Raw genomic sequence first — 18,690 nt, forward strand, 5'->3', positions numbered from 1 at the left:
GGTTGGACTTGAAAGATAATAATAAGAAATTTCAAAAATAATTAAGAGATAAAAATATCTATGTAAGAATAAAAATTAAAAATAATTTTTAAATGAGATATTTTCTTTATTGATTGTTATAGATATATATATTATAGAGTTAAAAAAGAGGAAAAAGCAGTTAGGTATGCAAAGGTGTTTTTTCTTATTATTCTAAGGGTAAATATTCTCTCTTTAACTTTTGTTTTTCACCTTACTAAAATAGTCTATGTGACACAGAGGAATGAATTTGTCACTCAAATAATTATCAATGTGACTATGTTGACTAGATTGGACAAAAATGTCAGTAAAAACATAAATGTTAATAATTTTTTTGTTGGAAAAAAATGTCAATATTTTTTTTATTGGAGAAAAATGTCAATAATTTTTTTTTTATCTAAATGTCAGTATGTTCCCTTGAACCAAAATATCAATAAGTTATTATTATTGGATGATGTCAATAATTTTTTATTAGACCTAAATATCAGTATGTTTCTATTGATTTACTAAAATAAACATTGTAACAGTACCAATTAATACAAATTTTTTCAAATTATAATAATTAGTCACAATCTACTATAAATAAGAGATAAATATATCACATATTTCACTTGTTCGAATCTTGACTATTTTATTAACAATGACAACGAAATTTAACAACAGGATATATTTGTTACATTTTTTATACTTTCGGGGATTAAATTTTGTATTTTTATCTTTTAAGAACGTATTTATTATTTGTCAGCGAATTACACGTTCAGGGGATAAAAGTGACTATTTACCCATTCAAGTGGAAAGACGAAAAGTTAAGAAAATATTATATGATAAATATGTCAATTCGATCTTCTAGAGATACCACGTTGGCATCATTGATAACTACGTCCTTCTGTGTCATATAAGTTATTCTATTAACGATGACGGATAAAAATTAACGGCCAGATAAATCTATTGCACTTTTACACGGGAATTAAATTTTATATTTTCATCTTTTATATATATTTGTGATCGAATTACACGTTCAAAGACAAAAGTGACTATTTATCCTTATTCTAATTTACTATGTAAGAGTTGCCGGTGATATGAAGTTTCTGCTTAAAGGATCCAACTTGGTGGGAATGGAGAAGGTTTCGTTGGTTTGTAGAATTTTGAATGTTCATGGGACTATGAGGGAGCATGTGAAATTGGTGCACTCTGTGGTGAGGGTTGAGTTGAATGAATTGGAGGGAGATGAGTTTGGTGTGTGTACTGTACTTTTGCCGTTGGTGGCAGCGCTGCGAGGACTTGGTGAGTGTAGTTATGCTCGTGGTCGAAATAATTTGGAGTCCATAGGGAGCGATGATCTGAGATTGAGTCTTGGGGGAATTTTTGGAAGGGAATGCCCAACTGATGCTTATTTGAGCAGTGGCTACTATGCTGTTTTGAACTTGACTTTTGGAAAGAATTACGATGAAAGCTAATGCTTTTAAATGTGGTAGTCTAAATACACAATGAAATGAACTGAAGGATAATGGTTCTTTTTTTCCCCCCTCTCTTGTTAAACAAAGGAGAAGCTTTAACACTCTTTTTAAATAGGTTAAAAAGAGCTGAATTATATGAAAGATCTTTTTTCAATTTTATTGTTAAAATTTAAATCTAAATCATAACCAGACAATAGAACACTGTAGATTTGTTTAGTCCGAGAAATTAACTTACAGGATGAATTTGGATTGGAAGATAGTGGATTGAAACATTGTTAGTGGTTTGAAAGGACAAGATGCTTATTAGGCAAGACAATGGTTTTAAGGTCAAATTCTAGGCTATTTGGGATCCTTAAAGATTACCTGCTAATTTGGGATTTCAGATTTTATAGTTTCTTGGGTGAATCTATTTTATGCTATAGGATTTAAATCTGGACAGACTAAAGTTTCATTTTTTCTGGGGCAATATTTTTGTTGACTTCTATGTGGATTTCAACCTATATATGTATTTTTCGAGAGGGGTATGTTGCAGGTATACAGAGAGATTCGAGAGTGCTTTTGAGATGATAATGTTCACTTCAACCACCTAGGCATCACATAACCCACAGAGTAGTGCTGCATCAATAATTGTGTTCTTTGATGGCTTGATATTACTTACATGAGATTGCTAGTTAAACTTTGGCAACTTGGTTGTCCAAAAGTCCAAGTCAAATAACCAAACACCTTTTTAAATAAAGAACACAGAAATGACAAGCAATTTAAGGAAATCTTTTCATCAAGCTGATGGCTTCGGGATGTTACAGCTTCCTGCATCACCAAAACTTTAGTAACACTTTTTTTTTTGTTTGGCATATCATGCATAATTTACTTCTTATGTTTGGAAACATGTTATGTTGGATATGCAATGGTGAAACTTCCTTTCCTCTGTCTGGGTACTGAATGAATAACATAATGCAAAGAAGTCCTTTTTGGATGGCTGTAACAGTATCATCACAAGTTCAGCTCATATTTTATTGTATATAAAGTTCAGTTGATCAGCACCAAATTTAATTTGAAATCATGGGGTGAGATGGAGATCAACTTGATTTTCTCATTATTTTTCTGTAATAATTTTTAGGTTTAATTACTCACTTAGTTTCTATAGTTATAAAGACTTTTCCTATAAGTCCCTATACTTAAAAAAACCCGTTTTAGTCCCTGCAATACCATTTATAATTAAAATCTAATTCTTATTCAAGAAACCTATGGACGATATATGAAAAAGTATATCGAAAATCCATGAATCTTGAAAGTGGCTTACCTCTTTGTAGGTTTATGATAGACATATTTGTGCATATACTCTTTTCTGTCTGTTTCATTTTCATAGTTTTTATCGAAATCTTCTGCTTATAATTAGGGATTGATTTATGGTTTTTACACAGGTTGGTTCAATTGCTACTGGTGGCCGATATGATAACCTGATAGAGATGTTTGGTTCAAAGAAATTTACAGCAGTTGGTGTAAGTCTGGGAATAGAGAGAGTTTTTGAAATAATGGAGCAACGTCAGAAGGATCAGAACCAGGTGATCATAATGTTTGATAACTATGTTAGTTGTTTATGTCAAAAAAATAAATATTCTTTGATTTTTCTGGATATCAGATCCCATCTCAACACCGATTTTGCTACAAAATTTAGTTAACTTACCATGCTTTTTGACTATTGAGTAATAAAAGGCTCAAAATAGAAAACACTATTTGCATACAGGCTAGATATAGATAATTTTCCTTATGCGTTGGATGAGTAGACATTTGTGGAAATTAATGTAAATAACATTGCAGCTGCAGTTGATTCACTTTGCTAAATTTAACCTCATCTTTTTTTACAATGAATCTGAACCAGCCCAATTTTTGAACCCAGGGAGGATGCATCTCATCACTAGAGATGTTTGCAGCAGAGTTTTGACTGACTTTCACCTACAATTAATTTTGCTGTTTTGGTGTGGAAATTTTGATAAAACTTTTGTTTCTAATTTCCACAAAAAAAATTATATGCCCTTATTCAGTTTAGAACTTCCGGGTTATTTTCTGGGCTAGAAAGTTGGAATGAATGGTACCACTGTTTTGCCAGTATTAACAATATTATATATTATTTGTTTTCCCTTTTATCCCATCTTATAAATTTTTGTTAGATGGCTCGACCAACAAAAGCATACAACTTAAAGCACTTTGAGTATGAAAACAAATCAAGGATCCCTTGGATGGTACTTGGTGAGCGGGAAGTAAAAGTGCAATTGAAACACCTCGAGGGCAGTAATACATGTAAACATTCCTAGGCAAAACTTTTGGAGCAACTGCGGAGACGGTTGTACCCATGAGAGGTTTTACAAATACAAAACATTTTATGTTTCATATTCATTTGCAAAGTTTATTTCTTTTGCTGACAATTGTTATTTTTTCTTTCAAATTGTAATTGTGACAATAGAAATTACTACGTTGTGAAAGAAAATTTGATGCTTTCAGTTTATCATACCCATTTATGTAATTTTAAATGAATAGTTTTACTTTTATTTTGACGTACGTGTATATCACAGCATAAATGTTTCCCTGTGTGCAATTGTTCTACGTTGACCATGAGAAACTTAAGTTTTTTTATTCCTCAGTCTGGCATCGGCAAGAAAACATACATAAAGATTGCACTCTCAAGTGCCACTAATCTTACCAAAACCACCGTAATAACCATAAGTATCGCCTCATGCTAAATCATTATTTTCTCGGATATTATGATACAATATCCCTTTTGTTCTAAAATTGCCAAACATGTCACAGCTTCATGTGAATTTGTTTCCCAAAGGTGTACCCAAACATGAGATTACATGATGAATATGGTAATCACAAAGGTGGCAGACAACTATGAAAATATGATTTTTAACCAATTTAGCCAGTGCCAATATAGTGAAAGATAATATATTTATATACAACCTCCAAACATTTTGTACAGAAAAAGAATAAATCTAAATGCCTTTACTACAATGAGTAACTGAAAGAAAATTTACATGAAAATGGTCGAGTGGTGCTGTAGCGACAAAAAGTCTAAAAAAAACTAGTCTAAGAAATTCTTTTTCGGAGCTGCATTACAAGAGCTTCCATGTGGGGTCTTATTCTCGAAATCTTTACATATTACTTTATTAAAATTTTCTAATTTAATCATAAATTGGCCTATTAGCTCAGTTGGTTAGAGCGTCGTGCTAATAACGCGAAGGTCGCAGGTTCGAGACCTGCATGGGCCATTTTTGTTTGATTTTTCTCCTTTTAAAGGTATGATGTGCTTATTAGCTCACGCGCTCAATTTTTCCCCTCAAGGATTCTAGAAATTACGAAGTTATGTATTTCCCGAAACTACTTCATAACAATTATACAACTCTTTTCCACACAAATTTAAGGAATCTATACGCAGTTTTGACAGCACTTAGTTGTAGCAGTCAGTGAACCTGATTCCAGGATATATATGCTTAAAAGTTCATTAATTTCCCTCTCGCTGCAGTGTGGTCACAACTCACAATGGATGCTCCACTCTCTAGCAATCACATTCATTGGGAATATGGGTCCATGTGGACTTCATATGGAACGAATGTCTTTAATTCTCTCAAGGGATATATGCTTTGATAAGTTAAAACTTTTCTTAAAAGAACCATGACTGTTTGTATCTTGTCTCATTCGTTATTTCTTTTGTGGTAATGAAAGGAAGAATAAACTTTATTTCATCACTCACCAAGCAACAGACAAATGCACAAATTAAGCGGCTTCAATTTTAATAATTTATTTATATTTAGATGGATGTATATATATATTCACATTTTGAGTAGTACTCTTCAATTCGAACAAATTGAACTTTACAAGAATCTTATGAAGTTCAATTAACCAATCAAATCTAGGAACATATATATTGGCGACTTGGCGTCTCCTTTTCATGTAGAATAGTTGCTTAGTTGGAGTTTCTGTCCCTCTAACCAAAATGATGAATATCAATCAATCACTTAACACCTATAAATGAGTGAAAGGAGAAGAAAAAATAGTTTTGTCGCTTCTATACAAAAGGGGATTTTGTCCCCTCTTTTTATAATTGTTTTCCTTCTCTATTTGACATCTTTCATTTTCCTATATTCTTTTCAATTAAGTACATATGGTTTACGGTTGGAAAATGTAAAACACTAAAAAGGTTTAGATTCAATGAACTACACAAGTAACACCCAATTAGCTTAACACCATGTTTTAATTTCAAATCATAAATCTAGCATTAAGTTATAAATTCTTTTACTTGTATAATCCGTACATGTTCATTTCTTATTAAGTATAAATTCTTTTACTTATATAATCCGTATCAGTTCATTTCTTATTAATGTAATTTGTTTTTAATTAATAACCTGCAACTCTCTCACATTTGAATTTCAAATGTTAGTTCTAACATGGGGTATATATATGGTCATTCACTTAATTATAGTAATATATATAAGAGTGTCTCTAATAAAAATTGCTTATGAGAATCTTAGAGTCAATTGCAACTTTTTTTTTGGTGAATTCTCATGCAACTTTATTATTGGAATAATTGATATGACAACTATTATATAAGAACAGTTGCTTATAAACAACAATTTTTAACAGTTCTTAAGAATTATGAGATGTTGTAAAAAAAAGAATTATGAGATAATTGTAGAACTCATTTTAAGTTCATTAGGAGAATGCACCCATTGGAGAGAAAATGGTTAAAATTCTTAAATCTTATGCAACATCAATTGTATGACCTACTATAAAAATGAGTTAAGTAATTCTATGCTCTAAGGTTTTGGTTATATGATCGATGGGTTAAGAGTCATTAACACTACCGGTAGTTAATGATTAATCAAGCGTGTAATTAAAAACTAATTGGGTTTAAACATTCTAAATTTGGCAAAAAAAAATATAATACAGGTTTATATAGCATTAACCACGTCATCTCCATCTAATACATATAATAAGTAGCTGTATACATTAAGGAGATGGATCATCTCAAAAAGTAAAAGAAAACACAACTATAGATAAAACCAATAAATTGTAGAGATATATTAATTAATTACATTGTGAATACATATATCAGATAAATCAATCTAACTGTCAGCAGCAAAGTGGCATCATCATTCCAGAAGTGAGTTAGCATTTCTAATCAGATCTAAACACTGTAGTAGGCTGGGAAAGAATCCCCAACAAAGTCATCCTAAAATCAATCAAACTTTTATACAAAATTTTCACTCTTTCCTCAACAATCTCAACCCCATGCTCCAGTTCCCTGCAACATATCTTTAGTCTCTCAACAGAATACTTCATCTCCTTTTCCCTTTTTCCCTTCATCTGCTCCTTCAATTCTCTAGCTGCAGCCACTGTCTGCATCAACAAAGATGACCAACATCTCCTTCTCTGCACCTTTTTCTTCTCAGCCTGATTTACCAACTCCTGCAACAATCTCAACCAAGAAGAACTCATCATATGCTGAGAAAATTTCATCAAGGGCAATCCACGTTTTGGATCAAACGATAGACCAAGCTCAAGAAACCTACAACACAACAAGGCCATGGCCTTAGAGCCACACATAACCTCACTGAGTTCAGTTTCATGACACAGCTTTTGCCGCAACATTTTCTTCAAACAAGAGCCACGGTAGAAGTTCTCCATTGATTTGCATCTCTTTTCCATGCTTTGACATGACTCCAAAAGCTCCAAAGCACGAGTTATAGGCTTTGCAGCACCACCACCCTTATCAACCAAATGCACAACCACTCTCAATGAGTCCACGTACTTGTTGATGTGATCCATTTTGTCCATTAAATAATTGCACGCATCAAGCATCTCAACGTTGTCTTCGAGGTACTTATCAACAGCACCACGATCGGCATAGTCTTTGTATGAAACGTTCACAAGAGAATCTGAGGCAATTTTCTGTGTGGTGATGGCAGCATCAAGCAACTGAGCCAACCCTAATTCGCCCTGTGATCGGAGGGTATCGAGCTCCGCCGTGAGTTCCCAGTCGAATCGGCTTTTCTCCGGCAAAGGGGACACCACCGCCGGTGCTCTTGGCTGAAGCTGCCGCATGGGGAGGCTCCTTAGGATGGTTGGTGCTCTCATAATTGGTGTGTTACAATATTGTATAGACTTGCTTTGCTTAATTTGCTGGGCAATGTGTTAATTTAAGGTACACGGATGCATGTATATAACTTGACCAATTGATAATGTGGTGTCATATATTTATAGAGAGAAGAAAGGCATATCTAAAAGGACATGTGTCAATATTACTTGGAATATATACAAATGTGATAAAATATGTATGACACTCATAAGGTGGCTTCTGGCTGCAATTGGTATGTAGAAAAAGGGTAAAGGTAGGGACCAAAGTTAATAGAAGTTTATAGCTTGGATGCCGTAGAAGGGGTCACTGAAATTCTCTTTTTAATTTGCGGTGAAACAAATAATTGGATGACAACCGTGGTGTGTTGGAAGTGAGCTAGCTGTAGTGAGAGTGCGTACTGCACTGTTGAGTGTGATGGACCCAACTGGCTTCACTAATGTGGGATTGCTTCCAATTATTGGGACACACTCTTGCACCATATATAATAACAATAAGAGTAAGCTTATACACAAACTAATTAAACCAACCGGCAACAAATTATTACTGTCATATCTGACTATTATATATCCTCCTAATATTATCAGTCTCATTCAAATGGTTAAATGATGAAATATTGTACATTATTAATATTTATTTTTTATAGATAAAAGTAAGAGTCTAACTCAAATGATTGAAACATTATTTATATATTCTTGATATTTATCTTTGATCGATAAAAGAAAAATATAACAACTTACATAATAAATAGTATTTTTTTATTTATTTTTCCCTATTATTTTGTTTATTATATTTCATATTCTTTTTTCTTCTTTTTTCTCTTAATTATAAAAATTATTATATGAATTATTATAGAAATAATATTTCTCATCTCTATATATGACATGATATAATTGAGTCTTATTAATTAATTTTTTTATCCAAACAAACATGTGAATTTAAATCATTTAATAATTTCTTATATTTGATATAAATATTCTATTATATTTTCTTATTTGTCTCTGTTTTTTCACTTTTGTCACGTTATATCACCCCTTATACTTATATATATATATATATATATTCTTAATTTATTTTTTCTCTTTCTTTCTCAAGATGTAAACTATAAGGATTCAAATATCATTTTTGTAATAATAATAATAAAAAAAGAGTATTATTAGTTGGGGCAAGGCAACGTAGGCATCTGTATTTATAGGATATATGTTAAAAATAAAATAGATATATTAAATATTTTAAAAATATTTAATATCTTTCTTTAAATAATTAATTGATTAAAATTTATATAATGAGTTAAATTTATTCTATAACATGTGCCCTTGACAGATATATCCTATAAATACACATAACCTTTGTATTCCAATACCAACTATAATTTTATTCAAATATATCTCAAGTAACTTGATATAATTTCTTCATTAAAAAAAAGTAACTTAACATCAAATGGCTCATATATATTAAAGATCTTCAACTAAAAATATCTTTCATATGTATAGCGACTGCATTATCTTCAAATAATTAGAAACTTGGATCTACAATGACTTGCTGAGTTAACTCACTGAATTCTAGAGGAATACGTTGAGCCGCATAGAATATACTTTCAGAATGGTAGGCGCATAACAAACTTTCAGTACAGATGAATATTAATAAATAGCTGAAGGATCCAGTTTGCAGAATTTGGTTAAGACATATAATGGACTCAGTCTTTAAGAAAGAGATTTATATATGGATAATAAAGTCATACTATATGCTGCAAGGATGATCACGAATATAAAGGTGCTTTTTAAAATGTAAGTGAATTTAAAAATCAAAACTTAAAATCTTAATTAATTATGGATTCACAGTGATGCCAAATAAAATAATTTTTTGAATATTTTTTATACAAATATTAAGGTTTTAAAAAAAATAATAAGATAAGATTTCGATAATGAAATCAACCCTAAAAAGTTGGACGTAGTTTCACGAAGTTGGTTGTTAACAACAAGGGCTACTCACTCAAACGATGTCACTACTGGAAGTCTGGAACCCTCCACATCACATCTCACACGGCATGCACCACGAATCTAACATTTGTTTAGATTGTCTCTCTGTTGGCCACGTTTGAGATTGACCTATATTTTATGTATAATCTTGAGGGAATATTCAGAGTTGATAAAAAATTAAAAATTGGTTATTGGAAATGCCCATAAAAATTACACCAAAAAAATTACTGTAAATAAGCTTTAGGTGGTTTGGTAGGAGGAAAAAAAAGAGATTTTTTTTCTCTTATTTGGTTGTGTAGAAAGTAAAAAAAAAAAAAAAAAACTATGTAAACTAAGATAAATGTCCTAAATAAAAAGTAAAACGGGATAATGTTAAGAAAATTATGTATGTCTTTATATATAAAAAAAAATACATCTTTCCCTAATTTCTTTTTCGTCTAAAGGTGGTCGAAACCTGAAAATGTGTCAAAAGCTCATCACTTGCAGATCTCGTTCTTTCCGTCGTCTCCTTTCACCAAATTAATGGAGGAACAAGTAATTAAAATGTTTGGGTTTTTTCTTCCCTCTTCAATCGGTTCTCTTCTTCTTGTGAAACAAATTAAATAAAACCTTAAGTGTAAATTGTCTTATTTACAAACAAAACTATCGAAATCTAGAACAACATATGCAAGGCACTTTCACAATTGATCATGAACATATATTTGCACGAGATTATAAAAATCAATAAATGTAAAACAAAAGGTCGGTGCTTTCTTTTTTTAGAAAAATAAAAAGCAAGAAAACTGAAACAATTAGCGAAAGATGTTGAAGGAAATCCTTATGCATAATTAATGTGTGTAGTGACAAGTAGCTAGGAGTAATAAAAAGCGAACAAACCCGTTCCATATCAGTATCAATGTATCATATAATTGAAGCTACAAGGTCTTCGAAGTACAACAATTTGTACAACAGCCTTTACAAGGGACTAATGCATGCATATGAATTTTAAAAATAGATTCTCAACATTTTGGATCTGAATTAAGATCCGAAAATCCATCTGCATGATATATACAACTATTGGCAAATCTTCTGAACACCAATCCTGTAACCTTTTGTTTCAGTTTTGCTTTCGTGCCTTGCAGAACAACACACATGTGCATAGCAGCTGGTGCAAGATTCCTACTAATTCTATATATAATTTCTCTTTGTTGCTTAATCAAGTTTTTTATTTTTATTATAAAAATTATAGTGAGGATAAGCTCATTATGAATAATATATCATATATCACAAGTTAATAAAAAATAAAAAACGAGAGCCAAACCTACACATCAAAAAACGAGTGATTCAATTAATCTTTTGCCAGTTGAATGAACTTTCATTAATTAACAATTTTCTTTTGGGGGTACAAGGTTTTCTTAAAACACTTTACATTCCCTTTTACTTGTATCTTGATGGAATATCCAGCTTTGACCGTATATGGAAATTTTCCAACATGGAGATTTTTTACAATAAAAAAAATTAATTACTCATTTAAATTTTATAGTTTTAAATTTATTGTTTTAGTCTAAGGGGATTTTTTAATCCATAAACTTTAATAAATAATTTTTTAGTTACTAAGTTTATATTTTAATTCTCTAAAGGTATTTATCGTTAAAAAATTTTAACTCTATTAATTAAAGAATTTTGATAATAAAGATTTTTTAAAAATTAAAATGTAAAATTAATGAACTAAAAAATTTATTTATTAATTATAGGAAGTAAAAAGGATAAATTTAAAAACTATAGAGAATAAAATCAACAATAATTATGAAGAGATTAACAATTTTCAATAAGTGTAAGTCATTATTGCAACTTAGAATATTGTAATCGAACAAGTGTATATATGCTAATACTATTAAAATTCCAATTGATTCAATGGATCTATTGTACAACAATACGTACAAAAAAAATTATGAATTGGTACTAACGGGATGATGCATGTATGTGAAAAAATTTAATTTGGCTCATTAATGACAATTAATAATGCACCACATCATTTACCTGATCTATGCTAGCGCTCAATGGTTACTAAAATTCAAAATAACTATAAGTTGAATTAAGCTTTCATAGTTTCTCTGATATAAGGTTAGCATATACACTATTAAAACACTATCAACTTTACAACAACAATTTATGAACCTACTTGAATGAAAAGAACAATGTAAAAAAAGTTATTCTAGATCACTTTATAAACTAACAAGTGTTGAGATGATTATTTCGCTTTTTGATATGTAACTTCTCGACTCGAGTTGTGTATAATTACATATTAAATTTTGGTTCAATTTGTTTGTTTAAACTCACTTTGAAGCTCAAGTTAGTGTCGGTACGTACTAGAGAGAAAAAATTGATTCAGAATTAGTGTGTATCTCTCAGCAATATTGCAATTACTACTTTATAAATATGTCATTTGATGTCAGCAACATTTTTTGTAACATTTATAACCAAACCCAATCTTTTAAACTGCTTCCTTGAGCTTTCACCCTAATGCAAATGCCTGAGAAGGGAACAACATTACCAATTGATCTGCTGGTGTTTTGTGTATGATGTTACCTGCGAATTGGTACCTATCTGGGAAGCTAGCTAGCTAGCCCTGCATTTGTTTATAGTTAAAAAGGATGTTAAGCAAAGTTTACTTTGAATCAGATGATATCTGGCTGTTTCAAAAGTAAGCTACTGCTTTGAATTAAGTATTATGGCAGAGTTTATCTTTGTAACTAGTTTATTTCTTTTTTTGCTGAATCTTTGTAACTAAAAATTATCAAATACAACGTTCATAATTATATGCATTCTTTAAAAGTTAGAACTGTTGTATGTGAACTGAGACTTGAAATTGTCATCTACCTGCTGAGACAAATAAGGCACACTTTGAAACGGAGCCACGCATCTCGAAGCAAGGTGCTTCAGATTAATAAGCAACTAAGATATTTTGAACTTTTTTTCCAACTTGTCATTCTCATCATTTGTTCATAGAAGACAAATTAATGTTAGCTACTGATGAAAAATTCAAAATGAAAAATTTTCATTGAAAATTGATATATATATATATATATATATATATATATATATATATATATATATATATATATATATATATTGATTTTCAGTAAAAATCTTCTATTTTGAATTTCATTATTAGACACCGGTTAGCAAATTAACAACCGTCGATAAAAGTGATAATAATTTGTATCTCTTAATCAAGTCGCTCAAAATTTAAATCTTAACTTTGAGTATAGAATAGATCATGTTGGGAGAGGATTATTCACTTTGTATGTGATTATGATCTCTAACGGAGATAAGTCATTACTTCCGACAATGGATACTTCGTATTAATACCATGGTAAAAAAAACACTTATTAGTAAAATCATTTCTAGAGAAGGATATTGATTGTGGCTAATTTTGAAAACAATCAGGATGGTTAATTACATGTGATTAGCTAAAATAACTCCAGTTAAAAACTTAATTACTTGAACTTGGGTACATTCACAAACTGGTAGAATATGCTTATCATCTTCAAATGGCATCATATTTTGCATGGCCCCATAACGATGTGCTCATTTAGTCATTTGTATCCTACACCTCCCAAAAAGTCTCAATGGTCAAAAATACCCTGGGCCCTAACACCTCCTCTCTCTCTCTCTTCCCTATGCCGCCCAAGCACCCTCTCCTCTGGAAATGAACATGTCGTTGCCCAAGGTTCAGGCATCCAATTCTTGCATTGTCATCCTCTTTTACCATCTAATATGAACATGGTGTTGTCGTCCTCTTGGTGACGATGTTGCAGTTGCCGATGGTGGTGATTGGGCTTGTTGAGAATAGACTTAAGAGAGGGACAATAATGAAGGAAAGGGGTTCTTAAAAATTATCTTAGAACAGTGATGATGGTGGTTGGGCTTGGTGAGAAGATGGTGCACGATAGTGTGAAGGTGTAGAAATGGCACAATTTGGAACGATAGCACGGTTCGAGTTTGAAAAAGGGAAGGGGGTATCACCGCCTATTTCAAAATAGTTATTATAGAGTAGCAAAACCTACATTTTGGAACAACTATTCCAAAATACGAAAAATTATATTCCAAAATAGTTATTTCGAAAACATATCCTATTCTAGAATAGTCGTTCTTGAATAATATACTCTTTCGAAATAACTATTATGGAATATTATTTTTCATATTCTAGAATAACTATTTCGGAATAGAATAAATACTTTAGCAACCTACTCCATAATAGGTATTTTGTATATTCTGTAATAGTCATTCTAGATTGGGGTGCCTAATAAAGGGATATTTTTATATGTTGGAGTCTTTTGGGAGGTACAGATGCGAAAGGGAGGTGCAAGATATAAATGTCACCCATTTATCATTGAGAGATTTTAATTGTGGGCTTAGCTTTCCAATTGTTTGGGATTCGCATTTTTTTTATAATAGGCTTTATTTTATTCCATATATTTAAGAGCAATGGTTAGTATTTGTCAAATATTTAATATTTTGATAATATATTAATCAAATGTAATTTTTTATGCAATTAATCAGAATCAAAACTATTACCTAAAACTGAAAGTAATTTAGACAGTTTATATTTTATTAATATATACAAATAAAAAAACTAATTTCACCACAAATCCATAATTAAATTTTTAAAAATTGCAAACACATAATTAATCATTCAACAATTCATTTTTCGGAACTTATCCTATCTTTTTCATACTACACCAATCCGATATTCGAAGGCCGTAATAAAATATCTAGTTAGGGAACCAATGGTTTTACGTATTTTTTTTCTAAGGAACCTTTTCATTTTTCAATAGTATTTATATTTAAGTTTTTAATAATTGCATTATGAAATTGACTTCTTTGGGTTCGGCGGTACCCTACACTTAGTTGTTGTGTTGCTGTGCACCCGGTGAGCGGTGACCTCTTCCGCTTTGATCTTCTTCTGTCCAGGGTAACCAATGTACCCTAATACCCATTTTCTGTTTCTGAATTTTGAATGTAAATTTATTATCTTTTTGTTGTCGTAGTGTTGGGAAATGAGGTGGAGGAGTTGAACCTTTTGCATGTGCATGAAGCTTGATGCTTATTCGTATATTAGAACTAGATAGCCAATACAAGTTTGTTACTTGAGTTGTAGCTTGTTGGATTGGTCACTTGTTCTATGTTGCTTGCAAAAATCAAAGGGGTATTTTGCAGCTTAGTAAGACAGAATACTAGTAATTGCTTTCTTTTCATTTGAAACTGAACCCCTTCATTATCAGGATTCTCATCGTCAACTTTAACGTTTGAGTGCTTAGTGTTAGTTATCATTCCTACAATTTGTTCTAATATGAATCATGGTTCCTTTCTTTTGTTTGATGCCGATATTAAGCTGGTTACTTGGGTCAAAGATTTCTGGCATCTCTGTCATGGCAACTAGTAAGTGATGATACGTTTACATTTTTCTCTTTTGTTTAGTCTGCATTTTCTGAGGAATTTGTTCGTATTGGTTATTTAAAATAACCAATATATTATGCGCTCTTCTTTTGTGGAAAACATTTTTTCTCCTTTAAATAATATACTCTATGGTTATGTGTTTCCTGCAGGACTTCAGTTTGAGAATAATTGTGAAGTTGGAGTCTTCTCAAAACTTACCAATGCCTATTGTTTGGTTGCTATTGGAGGTTCCGAAAACTTCTACAGGTTCTCATTCATTTTGGACTAGTGAAAATAGTTCCCTTGTTGATTTAAATTCTTTGTGCTTGGTTTCAAATGGATGGAAATTGCCATAACATTTCTCCATATGAATAAATTAGTGGGTTGTTTGATACAGTGCATTTGAGGCTGAGTTAGCAGATGTTATCCCTGTGGTCAAGACCTCCATTGGTGGCACTCGTATTGTTGGTCGTCTTTGTGTTGGTAAAGTTTTTTAGCCCTAGTTGTTAAATCTTAATAAGTGTCACTCCTTACCTTGGACTATAAATTAGTTTGGGTAAATTTTTCAATAAGCATTTCTAGGAAAAGAAAAAGAGGTCAAATGAATCAAACTTCTCCCAGAAGGTACTTCAGCTTTTTGTGTAGTTAAACAAGAGAGTTTCTAAACAAAATTTGATTCATTGAACTTCTTATTTTCTTCTAATATAAGTACTTTTAGAGGAGTTTATTCAAACTGGATCTCTGTCATCGCCTTTAAGTGATGGTTCCACACACTCTTTCTGTCAGTGGCATTTTCTTCCTTTAGTAAAAGAATAAAAAGATAGTTACACTTTTTTTTTGTTTGATCAGCAAAAATATATTATATATATAATTGAAAGTACCGAGGGCGAGCCCTGGTGCAGCGGTAAAGTTGTGCCTTGATGACTTGTTGGTCATGGGTTCGAATCCGGAAACAGCCTCTTTGCATATGCAAGGGTAAGGCTGCGTACAATATCCCTCCCCCATACCTTCGCATAGCGAAGAGCCTCTGGGCAATGGGGTACGAAGTTTTTATATAATTGAAAGTACCAGGGGTACTAGGGATACAACATTAGTGCTAGGTAGCAGCTGGATCCAATGGTATTAGGATCCAAGCTGATTGCCAAATGTACTGTTACACTGTCCAACACCTGCCTTGCTGTCCTAGTTACAAAAAGCTACTGGTAGATTACTAGACCAGTAATTATAATGCATTACAAAACCTTTCTCCAATTCTCTAAGCCAAGACCATACTAGGAACACTGCATCTTCCAACATCTTGGTTCCATTGAATGGTTCATTTAAGAAAATAATCCGATTTCTATGCTGTCAGATAGTCCAGGTTAGGGCTACCCACCAGCACTTCCATCTGGTGTACTGCTTCCCTCCATGTAGTCCATTTGTTTGCTGTATGAAGTGTTGCCTTGGATTGACAGAAAATGCTCCCAGGGTTTTAATCCAAGATAGGGATTCCCACCATAGTTACACTTACATCAATATATTTTATTTATTGATTTATCATTTATTAGATTTAGACCTATCACAATTAGCTTCCCTATTTATTGGTTTGCAGGAAACAAGAACGGGCTTCTCTTGCCCCATACCATCACAGACCAAGGTGATTCCTTTTATTCTGCTGTTTGTTTTTATTCACGGTATTGTTTGATGCTATGTTAATGTCAGGTTATTTCCTGTCAAAACATCTTTGTAACCCAACCAACCACCACCTCCTAGAGAAAAAAAAAATATTATTATTGGTCAATGGTCACCAATTTCTCCAACCTTTCTTTTAAATAGCATTGTTAAACTAATCCAACCTCAATTTTCTGACATTGTAAATGGTTAAACATTTGTGTACTAGATATGCCTTTTAAGTTGACAAAGGAAAAAGCCAGTTAGTATATGAGGTTCTGTTTGTAATTTATTGACAGTTCATCCACAGTATGCCATACTAAGTACGTTCATATTTTGTAATGGCAGTAAGAGTGATCAAAAGTTGGTCCTATAGTCTTTGATTTCAGTATATCATTGCCTCATAGATGCTAGGTTTTCAAAGTTCATTTAATAAAATGATCAAACTTTTAATTTTTCGAAAAAGACTTTTTGGCAGTACTGTATTTTAAAGTGCTATACATGTGATCCTACTCATTTGCCTCCTCCTCAATAGTACGAAAACAAATTTTTAAGTGGTATAGAATTAAAAGCTATTCATTCTTGATTCATGCAAAGTAACTGTTACTGGTGACATTGAATAGAACTCAGCACCAGTTATGATATTGTACTGACTTATGGTATTGATATTTCTGACATGGCTATTGCTGAAGAGCTTCAACATTTGAGAAACAGTCTACCTGATCAAGTTGTTGTTCAGCGTATAGAAGAAAGATTATCCGCTCTGGGAAATTGTATAGCATGTAATGACCATGTGGCCCTCACACACACTGATCTTGACAAGGTATTGTCTTGTTATAAATTATAGCCTTTTCTTTCACATGCTAATCTCTTTATACTAATTTAGGATTGAAATTTGATATGGAGACAATTATGTTTGCATGTTGGACATGGGTGCTGAGTAAAGACATGGCCAACATGTCACATATTTGCTTGTCATTCTGAATGATCATTTAAATTTTTGAATTTGACTGCTCTAAAAGTAAGAAAGTGTATAATGCGAGAAAGTATGTATATACCCTTGAGAATTAAAGTGTCATGTTAACTTAGCCACTTTAAATCGAGGGGTGGATGCACCCCTGCATTTTAACTTCACTGACTTTCTACTTTATCAGGGAGCTAAATCCTAAATTTTTAGGTTATGATCACAACTAATGAAAACTGCAAATAGTTTTTTAAAAAAAGCATAGACAAATTTGCATTGAAAAGTTTGCTGGCACATGTGGTAAGAGTAGGTAACTTGACCACTCTAATCCGATGATTCTGTCTTGCTTTATTATTATTCATTGTGAAATTTTTGTTCAGGAAACTGAGGAGATGATTGCAGATGTTCTGGGAGTAGAAGTTTTCAGGCAGACAGTTGCCGGTAATATTCTTGTGGGCAGTTACTGTGTATTCTCCAACAGAGGTGGTTTGGTAAGTACAAGACATGATGTAATCCTCTTGAATATCATGATTTCAAAATATGTGTACTATATTTGTAAGCATACACATTGTGCAGGTCCACCCTCATACTTCCATCGAAGACTTGGATGAACTTTCTACACTTCTTCAGGTTCCTTTGGTTGCCGGGACTGTCAATCGTGGTAGCGAAGTAATAGCTGCTGGGATGACGGTAAATGATTGGACAGCATTTTGTGGTTCAGACACCACAGCAACAGAGCTCTCTGTGATTGAGAGTGTTTTCAAGCTGAGAGAAGCCCAACCCAGCGCCATTGTCGATGAGATGAGGAAATCACTCATTGATACTTATGTCTAAATATTGCTCATGTTCTACTGCTTGTTGCTAAGATATTCCAGTTTTGTGTCAGTTTTTCCCGGTGAACAGTTTGTGATAGTTTTATCATCTAAAATATGAATGTTTATTTCAATCAAGAATCATGGTTTCCATTAATTGTATGTCATCTTTTATTTCAATCAAAGATATGGATGCTTTTACGTTACATGGACTCACTTTGCTTCGTAAATTTGTATTTTTTTTGTTTTATCTTTTGAA

The 18,690-nt window shown here is 32.1% G+C and overlaps 1 protein-coding gene and 1 non-coding gene across 2 annotated transcripts; both read left to right on the top strand.

The window, feature by feature from the left end:
- Positions 1-4,667: 4,667 nt before the first annotated feature.
- On the top strand, positions 4,668-4,741 carry TRNAI-AAU. Its single transcript has one exon. It is a non-coding gene; the product is annotated as a tRNA-Ile (tRNA).
- A 9,673-nt stretch (positions 4,742-14,414) lies between these two features.
- Positions 14,415-18,637, top strand: LOC114402232 (eukaryotic translation initiation factor 6-2-like). Its single transcript, XM_028364727.1, has 8 exons — positions 14,415-14,541; positions 14,962-15,008; positions 15,176-15,272; positions 15,403-15,488; positions 16,597-16,641; positions 17,348-17,478; positions 18,000-18,110; positions 18,196-18,637. Exons 2-8 carry the CDS (start codon positions 14,999-15,001, stop codon positions 18,451-18,453), a joined length of 738 nt encoding a protein of 245 aa, XP_028220528.1. The 5' UTR covers positions 14,415-14,541; positions 14,962-14,998; the 3' UTR covers positions 18,454-18,637.
- The last annotated feature ends 53 nt before the right edge of the window (positions 18,638-18,690 follow it).

Source organism: Glycine soja, chromosome 20 (genome assembly GCF_004193775.1).
Source record: "Glycine soja cultivar W05 chromosome 20, ASM419377v2, whole genome shotgun sequence".
Classification (NCBI taxonomy): domain Eukaryota; kingdom Viridiplantae; phylum Streptophyta; class Magnoliopsida; order Fabales; family Fabaceae; genus Glycine; species Glycine soja.